This window comes from Ammospiza nelsoni, chromosome 7, assembly GCF_027579445.1.
Source record: "Ammospiza nelsoni isolate bAmmNel1 chromosome 7, bAmmNel1.pri, whole genome shotgun sequence".
Lineage (NCBI taxonomy): Eukaryota > Metazoa > Chordata > Aves > Passeriformes > Passerellidae > Ammospiza > Ammospiza nelsoni.
Genome location: NC_080639.1, coordinates 4,569,186 through 4,587,424, shown reverse-complemented (window position 1 = coordinate 4,587,424; position 18,239 = coordinate 4,569,186). Strand labels below are relative to the sequence as shown.

The following is an 18,239-nucleotide window of genomic DNA, read 5'->3' as shown; positions in this document are numbered from 1 at the left end:
TAGACCAAGAAACACTTATAATGTAGTGTAATTTAAAAATAGCTTCTGATTGTGATGGTGTGATTTATAACATCTGTATTGTCTCACCCTTCTCATGAGACTGAAAATAGAATAAAAGTTTTTAAAGCCCTTCTCAGTTACCCCATTTCTAAGTCAGAAAAGAACTTAATCCAAGAGTCTGGCTCCCCAGAGGCACCTGGCACCTACAGGATGCTCAAAACGTCTCCCCAAATATCAAGCTCATCTGAATGGCAGCTGGAGGCCTGGGTGGTGGTGGTGCATCAAATCCCAGATGGCTTCTAGTGAAGAAGGGAATTGCTCTGTTAGGGCAGGAATTCCAGGACCATTGTGCATCTCCCTGGTATTTTCTGTGGAATTTAGAAAGGGCAAATTGCTCTCTGCATTTTGCTAATTGAAATATTGTTTATTGGTCTCCTGACCCGAGTGCATGAAAGGACATTTCCTATGGAGGTGGACAGAATGACCAAGTTGAGCTTGCATCTATATGGAAATAATTTCTGCTGGTTCCTATAATTTTTCAAGCTGCAGATTTTCCAAAGCTCTGCATCCTTCTACTTCACCAAAGGCTGCAATATTTTCAGGATACCCCATAACCAGTTTTAGCTGAGTGTTGGGACTGACAGGTTTTTCTCTATTGCTGTTGTGATTTGTCCATAAACAGAAATTCTGAGCCAGTTACTCCTCCCCGAGTGTTGGGAGGAGCGAGGGCTCTGCTCTCATCCAACAAATTCCAGCTCCTCCTTGTGGCTGCACTCAGAAACTCAGCGTTTTCCCCACATGGGATCTTACTTCAGCAGCTAAACTCGCTTAGAAATCCTGATTATTGTCCCTTTTGGGCAGCCTGCCCTATGAAGTTCCACCAAAATGCATTCTGGTGACATGAGAACCAGTTTGACAGCCGTGACAGCGAGGGGCAGCTCTGCACAGGCACTGCTGAACGCTGACCTCCGTGCTCACAAAAAGCAGCACACCTAAAAGGATTTCTCTTCTTGCCTCTGAGCTTTCCAGACTCATCAGGTGGCTTTAAATAACAGGTGGCACTGTAAGGGACAACGTGCCAAGGGCTGAGGTTTGGATGGTGTCAGGCACCTTGGCACAGATCTCTCTCTGTTCCACAACAATTTGTTCAAATCAAAGCCTGGATTTGTCATGCACCAAAGTTTATTTTCTATAAAAACACAGGAGGTTTTGCAAAGGGCAGCTGAACTCCTGCTAGAAAAAAATAAATTCAGTAGGAAATGGGTACCTAATGCCAAATCCCACTGAAATTAAATTTGATCCCCATCATCTCCTACAAAGACTTTTGTCTTAGGCTGGCAAATGTAACTCTCCTAAGTCAACAGGCAATTTAAAGTGTGTGGAGAACAAGCTGCAGAGGCTCTACAAATATCCCAACCCTTTTGCTATCAGCAGTCAACATAAACATTGTTACCTGAATAGGTTCACAGAGTGAGTAAGAAAGGCTGGTTTTGTAATGTTTTCTTTATTAAACTCAGCTTTCACTGCTGTTTTAAGTTGACAAAAATGTTTCCCAGGAAGACTGACAAACAAAAACAGCTCACAAATATATTTTTTTCAAATGCTGAAGGTATAAACAAATAAAAGCTCTGGTTTGCTACTTTGGGAGGCCCTGTGTAACCAGCATTTTCAACTGGCCAATTAGCAGCATGTGTGTTCAACAGTGAAGAAATTCCACTTGTTTATAAATTATCAAATCCAGTGTTTTAAAAATTATTGCTCATTATCAGACAAAACCCCAAGATAAAAAGGATGTTCATTACACCATCCCTGCTGGTAATGAGGATTTTTAGATTGCCAGTACATGCAGCTTTGTGCTGGGGTTTTTTTAGGCAATTGAGACCAAAACTTTTCAAAATAGGTTGAGATGCTGGGCAACCAATGTTCCAGGAGCCAAATTCTCAGCAGCTCTGAACTTGGCACCTTCCTAAACTCCACCTTCCTTTAAGATGTCAAAACATCCCTCAACCACGAATGGCTGGGGATGGGGCACCCAACTGTGACACTGCTCCAAGGCTTTGCTGCCTGGAATTAAATCCTGTCCTGGCACAGCTCCTGCCTCTTTCCCAATCCCCTGGGACCTGCCTGGAGGGCTGGGGTGAGGATGAGGAGCAGTGCACAGAGTCACAGAGCTGTAGATACAGAGGTGTTTTTCCTGTCTCGCTGCTCCTCCTGGCTGGCAGCTCGAGGGAGGGGACAGCGGCAGGTAGCAGGCAGGTGAAAGGTGCATTTCCTCACAGCCCTTGGAACTGGAGGCACTGGCAGCAATGCCTTGCACGGCAGATCCTCCCTGTGCCTATTTCATACACTACTGGCCAGTGGTGTCCCAGTTGTCACTCCTTCATGCCTGGGAGCCCCGTGGTGCCAGCGTCCCTTTCCATGCGCGCTCCTGCCGGGCACGGCTCGCCCTGCTCCGCCCACTGCCTTCTCCACAGGGCCACCAGGAGGGCTCTGTCCTGCTGGCCCCGGGCACAGCAGCCTGCCCAGGAGTGCTGGCTGTGTCACACCGCCAGGGCAGGTCCCTCAGGGCACCGTGGGGACGCCCTGCAGGGCCCGGGGTGCCTCGTCCAGCCGGTCCCCGCCGGGCCGCTTGGGGTACACCGCGCTGGCCATCTTGAAGAACTCATCCGCGGCGTCCAGGGCGATGAGGCGGTCCTGCCAAACAAGGGTGTGGAAAATGACTGTTTTAGGGTTGGCTTTTCATAAATATTACAATGAATATTACATGTGTTCTGTTAGAAAGTAATGCTATATTAATTCTCCTAAGTAGTGTTGTTAAATATAGTTTTAGGTTATAAAAAATGTTAAAATAGAAACTACGCTGTGTAGAATACTTTTTAAAGAGAGGACTCAGCAGCCACAGGACACCTAAATCTTTCAGAGAAAGAGAATTTATTCCCCCATTATCAGAAGAAATGAACTTCTTCCCACCGCAAAGGCGCTGTTAGGATTCAGAGGAAGTTGACACTGACCAGACAGAATCCTGTGTTTGAAGGGAATTTATGCATCATGTATGAAGTGTATGAATATGCAACAGGTTATTGTTGTTAAGGGTTAATCCTCTGTTAACATGTGTCTTTTTTTTGGGCTTATACTACCCCAAAAAAGGTACCCGGACACCTGTAACTCTTTGTTTCTATTGTCTCATATTGTCCTAATCCAAATTGTCCAAATTATTATTACTCTATAATTGTATCTATTTTTATAACCTGTGGCTGTTTGCAGGCAGCCCCAAAATGGGAAAATATATGAATGTTAACTCCATGTTTCAGAAGGCTGATTTATTATTTTATTATATATAGTATATTAAACCTATACTAAAAGAATAGAAGAAAGGATTTCATCAGAAGGCTAGCTAAGAATAGAAAAGGAATGATAACAAAATCTTGTGACTGACCAGACAGTCTGAGCCAGCTGACTGTGATTGGCCATTAATTAGAAACAACCACATGAGATCAATCACAGATGCACCTGTTGCATTCCACAGCAGCAGATAATCAATGTTTACATTTTGTTCCTGAGGCCTCTCAGCTTTTCAGGAGAAAAATCCTGGCAAAGGGATTTTTCAGAAAATATGATGGCTACAACAACCATTTTATTACTATTAAATTTTTAAAATTTATAAACAAGTGATTGGCATTTTTCATGAAGGGGGATTGTGGTCACTCTGGGGTGTTCCAGGGACATCCCTGCCCAGGGCCCTGAATTGTGGAAAAGAAAACAAACTCCACAACTTTTGTGGAAGTTGTAAAGCTGTTGTGTTTATTCCAGTGCTGGATGCATGTGGGGATCACTCCCCTCAAAAGGACATGTGTACCTCTGGAAACTCCAGATCTCCTTTTATCTCCCTTACTAATCCATATGCATGGACTTTCACAATAGGTTCATAAATATTCATTTTACTGATTTCACGTTATACTTGCAGCTAGGGTTTTTTTTAATCAGAAAGTACAGAAAGAACTCCTGGGTCATCCTGCCCTGTTTCCTGCAGCAGCCTCTCTGTCTGTTTCTGAGTTCAAGGGGCCCTCCCTTATCTCTGTCCTTAGGCTGAAGCAGTTTCTTCAAGTATAGGTTTTTGTGAGAACAGGCAGTCAGACCAAACAGCCGTGTTAGCAAGCTACAGACTTAACTCAAAGATGTACATTTCACCTAAATCCAAATGGATTTCTACTCTGGAAAATTTCCACTCTGTCTCAGCCCTCCGTCCACAGCCACTCTCAGACATTAGGTCTCATCTTTTCACAGAATCACCAGGTTGGAAGAGACCTTCAGAATCACTGAGTCCAACCCAGCCCCAACACCTCAACCAAACCACTGCCACATCCAGGCTTTGTTAAACACATGCAGGGATGGTGACTCAACCACCTCCCCGGGCAGCCATTCCAGAACTTTATCACTCCTTCTGTAAAAAACTTTTTCCTGATATCCAACCTGTATTTCCCTTAGTGCAGCTTGAGACTGTGTCCTCTGGTTCTGTCAGTGCTGCCTGGAGAAGGAGCCCAACCTTGAGCACAGGCACCTTTTAGGGAGTTGTAGAGTGAACAGGTCACCCCTGAGTCTCCTTTTCTCCAGGCTGAACACCCCCAGCTCCCTCAGCAGAGCTGGATGGAGGAAGGTGTGCTCAGAGAACTCACCACCACGAAGAGGTAGCGCTCAGACAGCTCCCAGCTGGTGGGGAAGATGTTGGTCTCCTCTGAGAGCTTTAACAAGATGTCCCGGGCTTTGCTCATGTTCTGAGAGTCGCTGATGATGCTGAGTTTGGTCACTGACAAGAGGGAATCTGCTTCCTTCTGGAAACCTGGGAAAGAATTGTTACAGAAACAAGTCAAGGGTCATCCCTGAGCCCTTCAGGCTCTTGGAAGGTTCCTTATTCTCCCTCCACCTTGGGCAGCTGCATCCCCACTTCCTAAAACAAACCAGCACTCCCTCAGGCAGGCTGTGGGGCAGGTATAAACTTGCTGGTGGGGAAAATAAATCACAAAAGTAGTCACAGCGAGTTTGTTGCTGGTTTTCCTAAGAAAAGATGTGTGAACATGCACAACCCAGGGTGCTGATTCAGCTCTTGCATGCTCCTGATGCTCCCAGAGCTTTCAGGGCTGCTGGGGCTCCCTAAACCAGGTAACAGGGATTAAACCTGTGGCAGTGATGAACACCAGGCTAATTGTTCCTGCAGCAGTCAGCATCAATTACAGGAAGGGTATCCAGGGGAGGAAAACTGGACTAGAGTGAGTGAAGGGTCTCTAAATGCAATGGCTCCCATTAACTCTTTGTTCTGCTCCAGGGGGCTGGTGGTGATGCATCTCACATGAAAACAGTTATGGGGTGAGACTGGTGGTTTATGGTTAAAGCAGAGGCCTAGATAACAAAAGATAATCTAGATAACAGAAGATAGCAGCAGGTTTCACATCTGGTTGCTCATTTAGCTTCACTAAGGCCAAATGATCCCAAAGCTTCCCCAGCCTTTGCAGAACATCCCTGGAGCCACTGTGGAAGAGAGAGGGCTGTGGGAGAGCCTCTGTCAGCCAGCAGTGAGAGGTGGAAGGATGCCAAGTGATCCCTCCCAAGCTTGGCCCGCTGTGAGCAGCTGGGTGGAGATGAGGGCTGACAGCTGGTTGTGGATTTATGATGTTCCTCCCACCCAAATGCCAGAATAGCAGGTAGGGCAGGAGTGGCTGAGATACCCATCTCTGGCTCCCATTGAGGGTATCCTAGAATAGCTTCACTCATCCTCCTCTCAGCAGCCACCACCCACCTCCAGAGCATGATGGAAGTCACCCAGCTGATATGCTGGCACGTCCTGAGTGTCACATGCTGTGTGCCAGGCAATTGGGAAAAGCCCAAAGTCACACCCACCACCAGCACTTGGAAACAGCAGTAGGAGGGTTCCTGTGGAGCAATTCCACTTGGTGGAAGAATATTTCAAACCCACTTGGGAGCAAATGAGGTGAGAGGCTTAGCTCTGATCAGCTGCCATTGGCTAAGGAAACCAAATAGATGTATCTGTGTTCCCATCTGAAAGGAATATTCATTCCTTCCTGCTTATCTTGTTTGGGAAAACCCTGGGTGAACTCCCACTGCAAGGTTTCCACAAGGAAGCTCGAAATGGATGACTGTGCATGTTATCATGGGCTTGGAAGGTGATCATGGGCTTTTGATGTGCCTGCAGACACGGTGTCCCTGTCCCCTCCCCATGCCTGAGCCTCAGGTACCACGTGGGACACCTGAGGGCATTGCTCAGCAACCTCCTTTTACTTCCCTCCTCTCCAGCTTGATTTTGTGGAGCTGTTCCATCCTCAGCCATGGTGGGATCTGGCATTCAGTACCACTGCAATTACATTCCTTTGGCCTCCAGCTTACCTAAATCCTCCAGAATGTGTTTCCACCTGCTCCTCACTTCTTTCCGGGTCTGCCGTAAAGTGTAAATGTCATAGTTGAGCTTCTGCCACTCCTGCAAACAAAGGGGTGAGAGACACTCAGTCATTGGGATCTGCTGCTTTCCAAGGAATTTCAGCTCTGAGGAAGGGAGCCAGAGGTGCAGAGTTGGTGAGGTGGTGGCTGTGAAGGTCAATGACCAGGCTGCTGCTGCCCCTGGAAGAAATTGCACTGACCAACACAGAATATTTAGCTTGACACTTGGCTCAGCATTTCTGTGTCTTCTCTGTTCCAAACTGCTTTCAGTTTCCCTGGAATTACAGAATTTAGCTCAGGTATTGGTGACAACTGCTCCTCAGTCAGACATGGAGCCCTGTTTGGCATGAACTGGAGATGGCAGGTGTTGAGAAGTACTAGAAAACAAGAAAACCAGACTTTTTTTAAAGATCAGGGTACCTCTTTTGAAAGAGGTGCACAGGGATGGATGAGGGCTGAACTGGAGCCATCTGATCTGATAACCCTGAGTGGCTGCCAGGTGCTGCAGTTAAAGCCTCACTTCACTGCACAGCTGAAATATTGCACTGGACCTCCAGCTTTAGAGCTGGATAATGGGTTTGGGGTCATTTATTAAAGTCACACCAGCACATCTAAACACAACTGCACAAGTTTCATTGGCAGTGGGCTTGGCAGTGCCGGCTTAATGGCTGGACTCAATGATCTCAGCTGACTTTCCCAACCTAAATGATTCCATGATTCCATAGGCATGCATTCCTGTGGAAATGCAAGAAAACCAGGAGCACTTTTCCCAGCTCTTCCTAGCTGAGTTTAATCAATGCACACACTGCAAAGAGTGCATTTTTAGAAGCAGCCCAACAGCAGGGTGACAACATCACCTGATAACTTCCTTCCAGTAACAACCTTAATTAATCTCATTTCTCAGCAGGGGATTACCTAGATGGGCTCCTGAAGAATAAACAGGTGTTAATCTGTGCTGTCACCCTGAGATTTTCCTGCAGGCCATGCTGGGTTCAGAGCAGCAAAACAACACCCACAGAGGTCAGCCCTATGTTAAAAATCCCATTGTTTTCTGGGAGTTGGTCAAAGAGCTGACTTAATTCCATAAAGATTTGAAGATTCCTTAGTGTTTTTTTCCCTGATTGTGGCTGACATGGCACGACAGCAGAGATTTAAAGCCAAGCCTGTTTTCCTGCTGATCAGCACAGGAAGCCCTGGGGATTACACTTTGGAAAAAGCAGCTAGCAGGGTTAAGGCAGTGGTGACTTCAGGTCAGGAGAGCAGGAGAACCAGCTCTGCCACAGCCACTCACTCCCAGAAAACAAAATCCCCTTCCAGAGGCACATTTCCCTCTCTCCTGGAGTGGCACTTGAGACCAGCTTTGCTGTTTGCACAGAAGAATGAGGCAGGGGCAGGACTCTCCTCTCCCAGCTCAGAGCTGGGAACTGAGCTGCTCAGTTGGTGGAAAACAAAAGAGGGGGGTTATTATGTCCAAGCTTTGTGGGAAGTTTATTGAAAACTGGAGAGTTTTTAGACAGAGGCTGAAAAGCTGCACGATGCCTTGGTCCCCGCTGGCCGGGGCTCCTTGGAAACGTCTCAGCCCTCTCGTGACCCCCTGGCACGGGCAGAAAGGAGAGGGAGCCAGTCTGGGCATGCTGGTGGGGAATAGCTGGGTGTCTGTGCCCTCCCATGGAGAGAAACAAGGCCTCCAGTGCAGACAGCCCCTCCAGACAGCCACTGTGATCCCAGGCCTGCTTCACGCTGTGGAATCAGGGAGCTGGGCCGCTGGGAAAGATGCTCCTCTCACAAAATGTGGCCTCCTGGCACCCAGCAGCAGCTTCCAGGGCCATGGGGATTTACCCTGTGGTAGGAGCCAGGCTCCTCTCTCAGCATGGAGAGCAGAGCTTAGCATGCAGGGAAGCTGCTCCTGATTTTCTCTGGATTAACAGCAGCATGTTTTCCCTTGTCTGTTTTTGTTTTAAGGGAATCTAGGTTATGGCTTTCTTGTACAGCACAGTGTCTGAGCTGTGTTATGGAAGTGAGTATGGTGAATGTTCAGTCCCAGGGAAGCTCTGACAGTGCCCTGTTGATGGAGAGTCTGGGGAGTGTGCAAAGGAATGATTTTGATGCTTAAATCACAAAATGATGCTGAACTGTGGTTCCTGGGTGGGACTTCTTGTTCTGGTAGGATTTATTTTGCCTGAGCATGAAGCTGCATCTGTTCATCTTTCTATAGAGACAGCTGGGAGGAGGATGCTCCCAGCCATGGAAAAAGACCAGAGAAGCAGAGATTATCAGGATGAGATTGGGCTGAGCTCTCACAGGGACTCATGCCTTGCTCTCAATCAGTCTCAGAAAGCACTGGAACTTCCCAGGCAATTCCTTCCAGCAGAGACACCTGAACTGCCATGGGCTGTGCTCTGTGTGCCTTTAATGAGGGAACCAACTCAAGAGCATCTCTCCACACCCAAAATTATTCTAACAAGCATCTCCCTTGAGCTGCACAGCACAGGAAGAGCAGCGCTTGCCTTGCCTGTGCCCAGGCAAGGGCGAGATCAGAGGCTCTGGGGAGGGATCCCGTGAGATCACAGGGCTGCTCAGGGCAGGGCAGGGGCTGCACACCAATCCCCTCTCCCTCAGCCTTCTTGGGAAGTCACAAACTCCTGGGCCAGGGAGGAGGCTTGAAAGCACAGGGGGAGACTGACACACAAACATGGGGTGTGTCTGGGACATCCCAGCCATGCACTCCAAAGCAATCCTTTAACTCTTAAATGCTTTTAACTCTTTTCCCAAAATCTGAGTTAACCACAGGAAACCAAAGCAGGTTGCAGTTCCCAGTCCTGTTTTTTTGCAGCCAGTTTTGCCCTTTAAACCTACAACAGATACCAGTGAGGGCTTGAGAAAACCCTGAGTGTGTGAGTCAAGAATATCCCAGGAGCAGGAGGGAAACCCCTCTCCCTCCCTTCTCTACATGCTCAGCCCTTCAAATATTTATCTGGAAAACCTCCCCAGACTCTCTAGTGTGAAACACTAAAGCTGCAAATGCCAAATGACATGGAATAAGCCAGGCTGGTACATAACTCAGAGCTGTGGGAAAAAATGTGCCAAGAGAACAGGCAGCACTGTCCAGGTTCTCATCCCTGATCATATGAAAGTTTCCTAATTACTAGGGAGCTTTCTTCATGCTGCCAGAACACTTCTCTACCAAATCCGTTGCCTTTATTCTCTTAAAAGCAATTGAGGTCACCACTCTGTTCAAGAGTTATTTTAGAAATGAGGTTAAAACAGAGTTATCAGGGAAAGACTGCAGAATATCAGTGCAGGCAGGTGCCAGGGATGCTCCTGCTATGGCTCCACTGGAAGCAGCTAAAGAAAGATAAAACATAAATATAAACTACAGACTGACATCTCAGAAGAAGCTTAAATTGGATTCAATTTGAGAGAGGCATGCAGGCATTAAGAGGGTTGGGTTTGGGCTCCCCAGCCAGCATCCCCAGCCCTGGATAAATCCCATCACCTCTCTGTGCCCCAGTAACAGCTGGTCACAATTCTGACCTTCTCTGTGACCTGTTTAGAAAAGAATAATCCTGTAGGGGAGCAGGAGGAGAAAGAAAAATAGGCCTTGCCAGCTCATTAATGGGCTTTTCAGGGGGGTCATGCCAGCGCTGCTCTGGCAGCCAGGCCCCTGGCAGGGATGCAGGCTGAGGAATTGCCTTTGCTATGGGGTTTGTGATCCCACCTTTCCCTAGGGAATGAGCCAAGAGAAGAGAGAAACTGCATTTACAGCAAGCCATGAGAACAGGGGGTTTTCCTGTCACCATGCAAAATGTCACCTTTAGTTTCTGTTCCCAGAGCTGTGGCACAGCTGCCCTGGCTCTTTCTCTGAAGCCAGGATTGGTGCACAGCTCCCTGCCCACAGCCGGGTAACTCCACACACCCCAGCAGAGGCCATGGAGAAACCAGGGCCACCCCAGAGGGGACCTCATGAAGGGGACTCTGTGCACCTCACAGTCATTAGCCCAGCACCAGCCCCAGTGCAGCCCCAGATCTCACATTTATTTTACCTTACAACGGTGCAGAGCCAGAGGAGGGACAAAACCTCCCATTTTCCCCATATTTGAAACATGATCCTGGAATTCAAAAGCTGTGATGGCAGCTCTGATCCTCACAGGCTGTATCTGCTTGGCCAGTCCCTCAGCAATGGCTTTCCTGCTTTTCCCTGTGCAAGCTAAGAACACACTGAGCTTGGGCTGGAGCTGCCAGCAGGGACAGGAGGAAGACACAGCTCCACATGGATCATGTGTGGGTCCTGCCCCATGTGGGGACAAAAACCTGACCATCAGCACTGCCAGGATGGGGCCATGCAGATCAGAACACATGATAGACAGCTGCCTGCTCTTTGGGATCCTTCCACAGGCCTGTGCTGGGAAATCCCTGAGGTACAGGTGGGGAATGGCAAAGCACACAGTGAGTGCCCTGCACACCACAATTTCTTTGTTAAATGAAGGAGCAGAAATGCAGCAAGTTCTCCTTTCAGGCAGTTTTAACCACAGGAGGTACCTATGGTTTTGTAACACTGTGCACACACAAGAAAACTGTTCCTCCATCCTCAGTCCTGCAGTATCCAGAGGCTCACCCTGGGGATTTGGGGGCAGAGCGGCCCCCCAAGCAGATGCTGGCTTTTGCAGCACAGTGTTGTTCTGCAATCAGACTTTCTTCTCTCTCTCTGAGCTGAAGTCTCATTAGAGGGTAGGGGAGGGCACTGCAATCTGGCCTAGTTTTAAATGCTTGCTGGAGTAAGGAGAGATTCTGGCACCAAGGGCCAAGAGCAGGAATGCTGGCTTTGCTGTCCCAGCCACCCAGCAAGAGCCTGCTGGGCTTCCCTGTGGGCCTCAGTTTCCCAGCTGTAAGAGGGGAGAGCAGAGCTGCTGCCAATCCTGGGCTGCAAAGGGCACAGGCCACACTCAAAGCAAGTGCATAGTGTGGATAAAGGATTTCCTCAAAACTTTCCTCACTGTTGTCCTGATGTTGTGCTCTCCAGGCTTTCTATTGATTGCACTGCGTGAAAAAGCAGAGTATGGGATCCTGCCTTTGCTATGGAGAGGAAGCCCTGTGAGTTTTGGGCTTTCTTTTTCCACAGGGACTGCTCAGAGCTGCTAGAAACCCTACAGATACACTGAGGGCAGGATTTAGGGCAGGATTTAGGGCAGGCAGGCACACTGGGTTTAGGACATGCAGGAGCACTTTCCTGCTCAGCCATAAGTGACACTCTTCTCTGCCCCCTGAACGAGGGTGACACACAACACTGCTGTGCATCAGTGCAGCCCCTAAATGGAGCTGTCCTTGTTTCCTGCAGCCACTTTGGGATGGAGGAAGCTGCCTGGCTTCTTCTCAGACAAGCAACTAAGGCAGAGAGAGCAGCAGTGGGGAGGGAAAAGATCTCCAGTCTGAGCCATAAAGGTCACATGCAACCATGAAAATGTTGTTTCAAAACCGTCCGTTGTAAACATCACATTAAATTAAACTCACTAAAAAACAACCCCTTAAGTGGGGATACTGACCAACTGTATACAAGCATATCATTACCTCTTTTAGCTAATTAAAACTGTAATTTTGATTTCTCTGGGGTTTAAGGCTCCTTGTAAAGCTGAGCTGGCTTTTGGTTTAGAGAGAGAGAAACAGTTACACTCCTGCAGACTCTTGGATGAAGCAGGATCACGTTGAAGTTAAACATGAAGCCTTCAGGCTTCTCTGCAAACGTTCTGGCATCATGAAAGCAATCAGAGAGGGGAAAATGTGTCACTGTTTGCTCCAGCCTGCTCCTAATCAAGCCACTGCAATCTCCTTTGCACTGAGTGCCTTAGCAGAGGAAATCAGGGCTGCACAACAGCCTTTATGTAACAGCCATGACTTTTCCCTTCCCACTAGAGCCGTGCCAGTTCCCTGCTCCCTGATAATTGCCCTGCATCCCCCTGGAGCAGAGTGAACCCAACACGGCCCCACAGTGCCTGCCCATGGGAAAGACAAACCAGGGAAATATCCAACCAAAACCACAGTCTGGGGAGCTTTAGACAGGATATTAGGAAAAATATCCCTTTTGAGAGGGTGCTGAGGGAAGGTGGTGGGCACAGGGTGCCCAGAGAAGCTGTGACTGGCACATCCCTGCAAGCGTCCAAGGCCAGGTTGGACAGGGCTTGGAGGAACCTGGGATAGTGGAATGTTGCATTCACATTTTCTTAAAAAACCCATTTGGCCAGGATTTTTCTCCTGGGAAGCCGAGAAGCCTCAGAGAAAAGGAAAACAATTCTTATCTCATTTGCTTCTCATGTGTTGTGCTCATGTGGAATGTGTTTGGAGATTGTTCACCCACAGGTGATTGTTCCATTGGATTCTGATTCATACAATCAGGGACAAGCTGTGTTGGGACTCTGGAAAGCGTCACGAGTTTTCATTATTAACTTTTTAGCATTCAGTATGTATCCTTTCTGTATTCTTTAGTATACTATAGTATTCTTTAATATAATATAGTATTATAAAGTAATAACTCAGCCTTCCGAGAACATGGAGTCAGATGCATCGCTCCTGCCTTTGTCAGGACTTTCCCAGCAAATACAATAGGGAAGGTGTCCCTGCCCATGGCAGAGGGTGGCACTGGATGAGCTTTGAGGTCCCTTCCATCCCAAAGCCTCCTGTGATGCTGTGGTTCACCACACCCAGCCCAGCCCTCACCTCCGAGTCCTTGTCCAGCTGGTTCCTGACCACGATCATGTTGTAGAGCACGCGGTCGTCGTCGGCCTCGGTGTGGGTCACGTCATGTGGGGTGCTCCACAGGTTCTGCTCCTCATCCCGCGCCAGCGTGGCCCCGAATGACGCGTAGGGGTTGTTGTTACTGCGGGGACACACAGGTTAGTGTCACTGCAGGGACATGTAGGGGTTATTGTTACTGCGGGGACACACAGGTTAGTGTCACTGCAGGGACATGTAGGGGTTATTGTTACTGCGGGGACACACAGGTTAGTGTCACTGCAGGGACACCCGGGGGTTACTGTCACTGCAGGGGTTGTTGTTACTGCAGGGACACATAGGAGTTGTTATCACTGCAGGGACATGTAAGGGTTGTTGTTACTGCAGGGACACCTACGGGTTACTGTCCCTGCAGGGACACAGGGTCAGGCAGATCAGCACCAGGCTGCCCTCCCAGTGCCCACTGCTGTGCCCTCCCCTCTCCCAGAGAGCAGGGGGAATGGGAGGACAGAGGTTTTTTCCCTTTTTTCTGTTTTCTTTTTTTTTCCATCCTCAGCAGGCAAGCCATGGTTCAAACCAAACCATGCAGTGCCCACAGGTGCCCCCACCCAGCAGCTCCCCCCTCAGAGCTGCAGTGATGTGCTGAGCCGTGCAACAACAGACAAGGCATGGAAAGGATATTCAGCCCCATCTATTTTGGCAATGGGAATGTCCTCAGCCTTCTAATGAACTCCAGGCTTTATTTGCTTAGCAAAGCTGAGCATCATCTTCTGGGAAGGCTGTCCCCACAAGAGGTGGGGAGCTTTTCCCTGCACTGGGGCAGTTCTGTATTTTATGGCTTTATGTTGCATATAAATCCCTTTATGTGCAATTTTTAAACAAGGACACTTCTGCCAAGAGAACCTTTAGCAGGGGATTTCCATAAAGTGTCTAAGCAAGGTGTCCAGCTGCTTCAGCAGAACAATACAAGTGGAGAACTATTTTTGGCCTTATCACCCTCTGGCAATCCCTGCTCACTTCTTGTCAGAGCAACCCACTGTTATTTTGTTTGCTACCCAAACCCCATTCCTTTCTCAAGGAACCCATCCAGAAAAATTTCAGGTAACACTGTGGGTGCCATGGCACCAAGCCTAAAAGGAGGCTAAGAGGAGCTCCAGCACATAGATGAAATAGGAAAAAAACTAATTCCCATCAGCATTCCAGCAGGGAGGTTAATTAGACTTTCAACAACCCAAAAACCTGAGCAACAGGTAATAAGGGGAAAGATAATCTCTTATAATCTCTCATTAAAGACAAGCAAACAAAGGTAACTTGGAGGGTGTGGAGGGGCACAACCATTTTTCAATGGTGCAGCAGACAGGGAGGGAGCCCTCAGGAGCCAGCTGTGCCATCAGCAGGAGTTCACTCCCATGCTGAGCTTCTTCCCACTCAGGCATTTACCCCAGTAAGTATGCCTAACATTTGAATTACTTAAAACACCAGTATTTAGCAATAACACTGCCACACCTGAGCTTTTCTAAGCCACTCCCTCCCTCACAGCTCGAAGGGCCAGCACATTCCCATTTCCAAATCACAGCATGGAACATCCTGTAAGGCAGTGCCCAGGAGTCAGCCAATCCACACCAGCACAGACAGCTCTGCCAACAGCTCTTGCAAGCAACATTGCAAAGGAAAAAATGGGAGGGAGAAAAGAAGCACGGGGACAGCAGTGGCTGTGCAGGTGAAGGAATCTCTGTGGGACCAGAAGGGACAGGGAGCATTTTATATTGTGGATTTTATCCAGAAAATGATGAGCACCAATGCTTCATCATTGCTGCTCCAGGGGGCTTTCAGTTCACATTAAATTTCAGCATTTGGAGCCCAAATATTTAGTTGATTTTCATCCTGAGTGCACCATCCAAGCCAGACCCCATCTTCACACATCAAGAGACAACCAAGCAGCCTGGATGCTTTGCAACAGCAGTTCCCAAACCTAAAACTCAGCTAAAAGAGCTGAAACCTCAAGCAATTCATTCACTTTAAACAGCACTGCAGTAAAAACAAATCCAGCAAGCTATTGCAAGATCCTCACTATGAAATGAGACCCCACAGCCCCCCAAGAAGGGGCAAGCATTGCCCTGTCAGGGACAGCAATTAGGCTGTTAGGGAGGCTGTTAGATTAATTATGCTGGCACACGTGTATAAGAGCAGGTGCCTTTCCAATTCCCAGAATTTCCAGAGCCTTTCCTCCTTGGGGCCAGCATTAATTGGATCTGGGGCCCTTTACTAAAGCCAGGTGCCCGGGGAGGGACACGGGGCAGCAGCGGGAGCCTCTCCACACGTGTGCCCGGCTCCCGGGAGGTTAATGCCAATTTCCTGGCCCGGAGGCCCCATGCTTGGGATTAGCCGGTCATTATTTAGGTAACTGCTTTACCAGGGCACTTTGAAGCCGTGTGTGCCCAGCTCTGCTGTTACCCATGCAGGGAGCATCCCACCCTGCTCCCCGAACGCGTCTGGCACAGGGAGGGCACGGCCCCGGCTCCATCCCGGGGCTGGCATCGGGGAAAGGGGGAGAGCTGCCGCAAAACACCGGTGTTTTACCTCATGCAAGCCCTCTTTAAGTGCTTGCACGGCTCTTCTCCACGGGTCAGGGAGGATCTGTCCATACAACAGCCCCAAGCTCACGCTCTGTGCACCGAGAGCAGCAGAGCAGGAGCTGCTCCCCAGCGATCAGCACACGCAGCTCCCCCTTAGAGCCGGCTCTGCTGAGCATCCATCTCCTCCCCGCATCCCTGAATGGAGCCGGATGGAGAGCTGCGGTGTTCACCTGGAAAAGGGAAGGCTCCAGCGCCTAAAGGGGAGAGTGACTTTTTACCGGGGCAGATAGTGATGGGACAAGGGGGAACGGTCTTAAACGAAACGAGGAGAGATTTACATTAGGTGCTAGGAAGAAATTCTTCCCTGTGAAGGCGGTGATGCCCTGGCACAGGTTGCTCAGAGAAGCTGAGGCTGCCCCATCCCTGGAGGTGTTCCAGGCCAGGTTGGACAGGGCGTGGAGCAGCCTGGGATAGTGAAAGGTGTCCCTGCCATGGCAGGGGGTGGAACTGGATGAGCTTTAATATCCCTTCCATCCCAGTCCATTCTGCGATTCTGCGAGCCCAGCCTGCGAACAGAGCTCTGCACAACTCAGAGCTGCCGGCAGTGGGTCAGGGATGCAGGGTCCCCTTTTTGTTCAGTGCCTCAGCTCCTCCATTGAAATCCCACCGTGGAAAGACAAGCGCTGGACCGTCCCTAGGGCCGGGGAACCCCGAGGGGAATGCGCGGGCAGGGCTCCTGCTGTCACAGGGAGTCCAGCCCCTGTGGCAGAACCCGGGCGGAAAGAGAGCCGGGGAAGATCCCTCCGGAGCCGCGATGGCTCTGGCAGGGATGGAGCCCCGTTCCAGCGGCGATGACAACGCGGGGAGCGGGCAGGGGACAGCGGGGGAAGGCTCCGGGTGGGCACATCCCGGGCCGGGTCTCACCTGATCAGGGGCTCCTTCTCGGGCGCCGCCGCCTCCCCGCCGCAGCAGCCGCAGCAGCCGAGCGAGCGCAGCCAGGCCCGCAGCCCCATCGGCACCGCGGAGAGCCGGGCAGGGCACGGCAGGGCGGGCCGGCCCCACGGCCGTCCCCTGAACCCGCCCCGCCAGGGCCGGGCCGGGCTCCGCACCGCCCCCGCTGCCTGCCCGGCCCTGCCCTGCCCTGCCCTGCCCTGCCCTGCCAGACCCCTCCCTGCCCTGCCCTGCCCTGCCAGACCCCTCCCTGCCCTGCCCTGCCCGGCTCGGCCCTGCCCGAGCGGCGGCTGCTGCGGCAGCTCAGGGACGGAGCTACTGCGTCTTTCTGCATCCTCCTTGAACCGCCCTCCGGCATCTTCCTCCTGCATTGTCCTGCAACCCTCCTGCATCCTCCTGCAACCCTCGGCTCCCCCCTGCACTCTCCTGGATCCTGAAGCGCCCTTCTGCACCCTTCCAAACCCTCCTGTACCCTCTTGTCCTCTGCAGCGTCTTTCCCTGCCCTTTTGCATCCTCACGCACCCTCCTCCATCCCACTGCATCCTTCCTCACCCTGCTGCACTGTCTCACACCCTTCTGTGCCCTCCTGCACCCTCCTCAATGCCATGGTGCATTTGCAGCCTCCAGCCCTCGTGCTCCCACTGGGACAGACTATCACTGGTTGTCACAGCACAGGCAGAACGCCAAATTTCCCCTTTTCCAACCCTCTGCTGCACTACACTTCCAGGCCTGTTCCCACCTGGCTTTTGGGACACAGGGCTGTGATCCTGGGAGCTGCAATGGAAATGGGCAGGGAGGGATGGACTCAGCTGTCTCCTGGTGCAGGGGCTTTTGAGGAAGAAGAGCCTAAAATATTGCTGCCTTCTCCCTTTTTTTCCTCCCTATTGTCAGGAAAATTAATCCAAACACCAGAGGTTTCTGTCCAAAAAGGAGAAAGGGGTCCTGTAATTTTATTTGAATAAGGGGAGAGGCCATGGGGCATTCCCCTGGGGTCTCTCAAATTTTTTGGGCATGCAGCCTCCTTTTTATCCTAATTTCCCAGCCCCATTTCCCTCTCTCTTTCCCTGTTGGCCGAGGTATTTGAGATTTACAGACTTCCTGAAATGCCTGATACCAAAGGCCCCTTCTACTGTATACCCCACTTTTCTTTTTGTCTCTGTTCTTTTTCTCTAAATCCAGATATTTAGCACAGTCTTGAGTGAGTAACAGTCTCTGTCAATTAGTGGGATTCCTATGGAATTCATTTATATATTTTCCCCCCATTGCTTCTTTCACTTCTCCCTATCTGGCCTTACCCACCATCAGGCCCACAGTTTGTAAAGACACCCCCTTCTCATTCCTTTCACTGTCTCACATTCTATCACATGCCTGGCTGGGACCCCAAGAAGGAAAAGCTTAAATTCTGAATTAAGATGGTCCTGGATCTCTTGTTTAATTGCCACAAATTCATTTGCAATTTCAGAGCAGCCCATCAGGCATCAGCCAGACTCAGAGCAATTGCTGTGAGTCTGGTTTGGCCATGCACATCCCCAAGAGTTATTT

At 49.9% G+C, this 18,239-nt stretch overlaps 1 protein-coding gene across 1 annotated transcript; it reads right to left on the bottom strand.

The window, feature by feature from the left end:
• Positions 1-1,496: 1,496 nt before the first annotated feature.
• MREG (melanoregulin) lies at positions 1,497-16,759 on the bottom strand. The gene is made up of 5 exons (XM_059475905.1): positions 16,671-16,759; positions 13,156-13,315; positions 6,397-6,487; positions 4,674-4,837; positions 1,497-2,694 (listed from the first exon to the last, which is right to left on the bottom strand). The coding sequence occupies exons 1-5, from the start codon at positions 16,757-16,759 to the stop codon at positions 2,563-2,565; spliced, it is 636 nt and encodes a 211-aa protein (XP_059331888.1). The 3' UTR covers positions 1,497-2,562.
• Between the last annotated feature and the right edge of the window lie 1,480 nt (positions 16,760-18,239).

Coding starts and splice junctions, on each gene's coding strand:
- MREG (XM_059475905.1), bottom strand. CDS start 16,759: ATGGGGCTGCGGGCCTGGCTGCGCTCGCTCGGCTGCTGCGGCTGCTGC. Junction 6,488..13,155: donor AGCTGGACAAGGACTCGGAG/GTGAGGGCTGGG, acceptor CTTTGTTTGCAG/GAGTGGCAGAAGCTCAACTA. Junction 4,838..6,396: donor ACACATTCTGGAGGATTTAG/GTAAGCTGGAGG, acceptor ATTCTTTCCCAG/GTTTCCAGAAGGAAGCAGAT.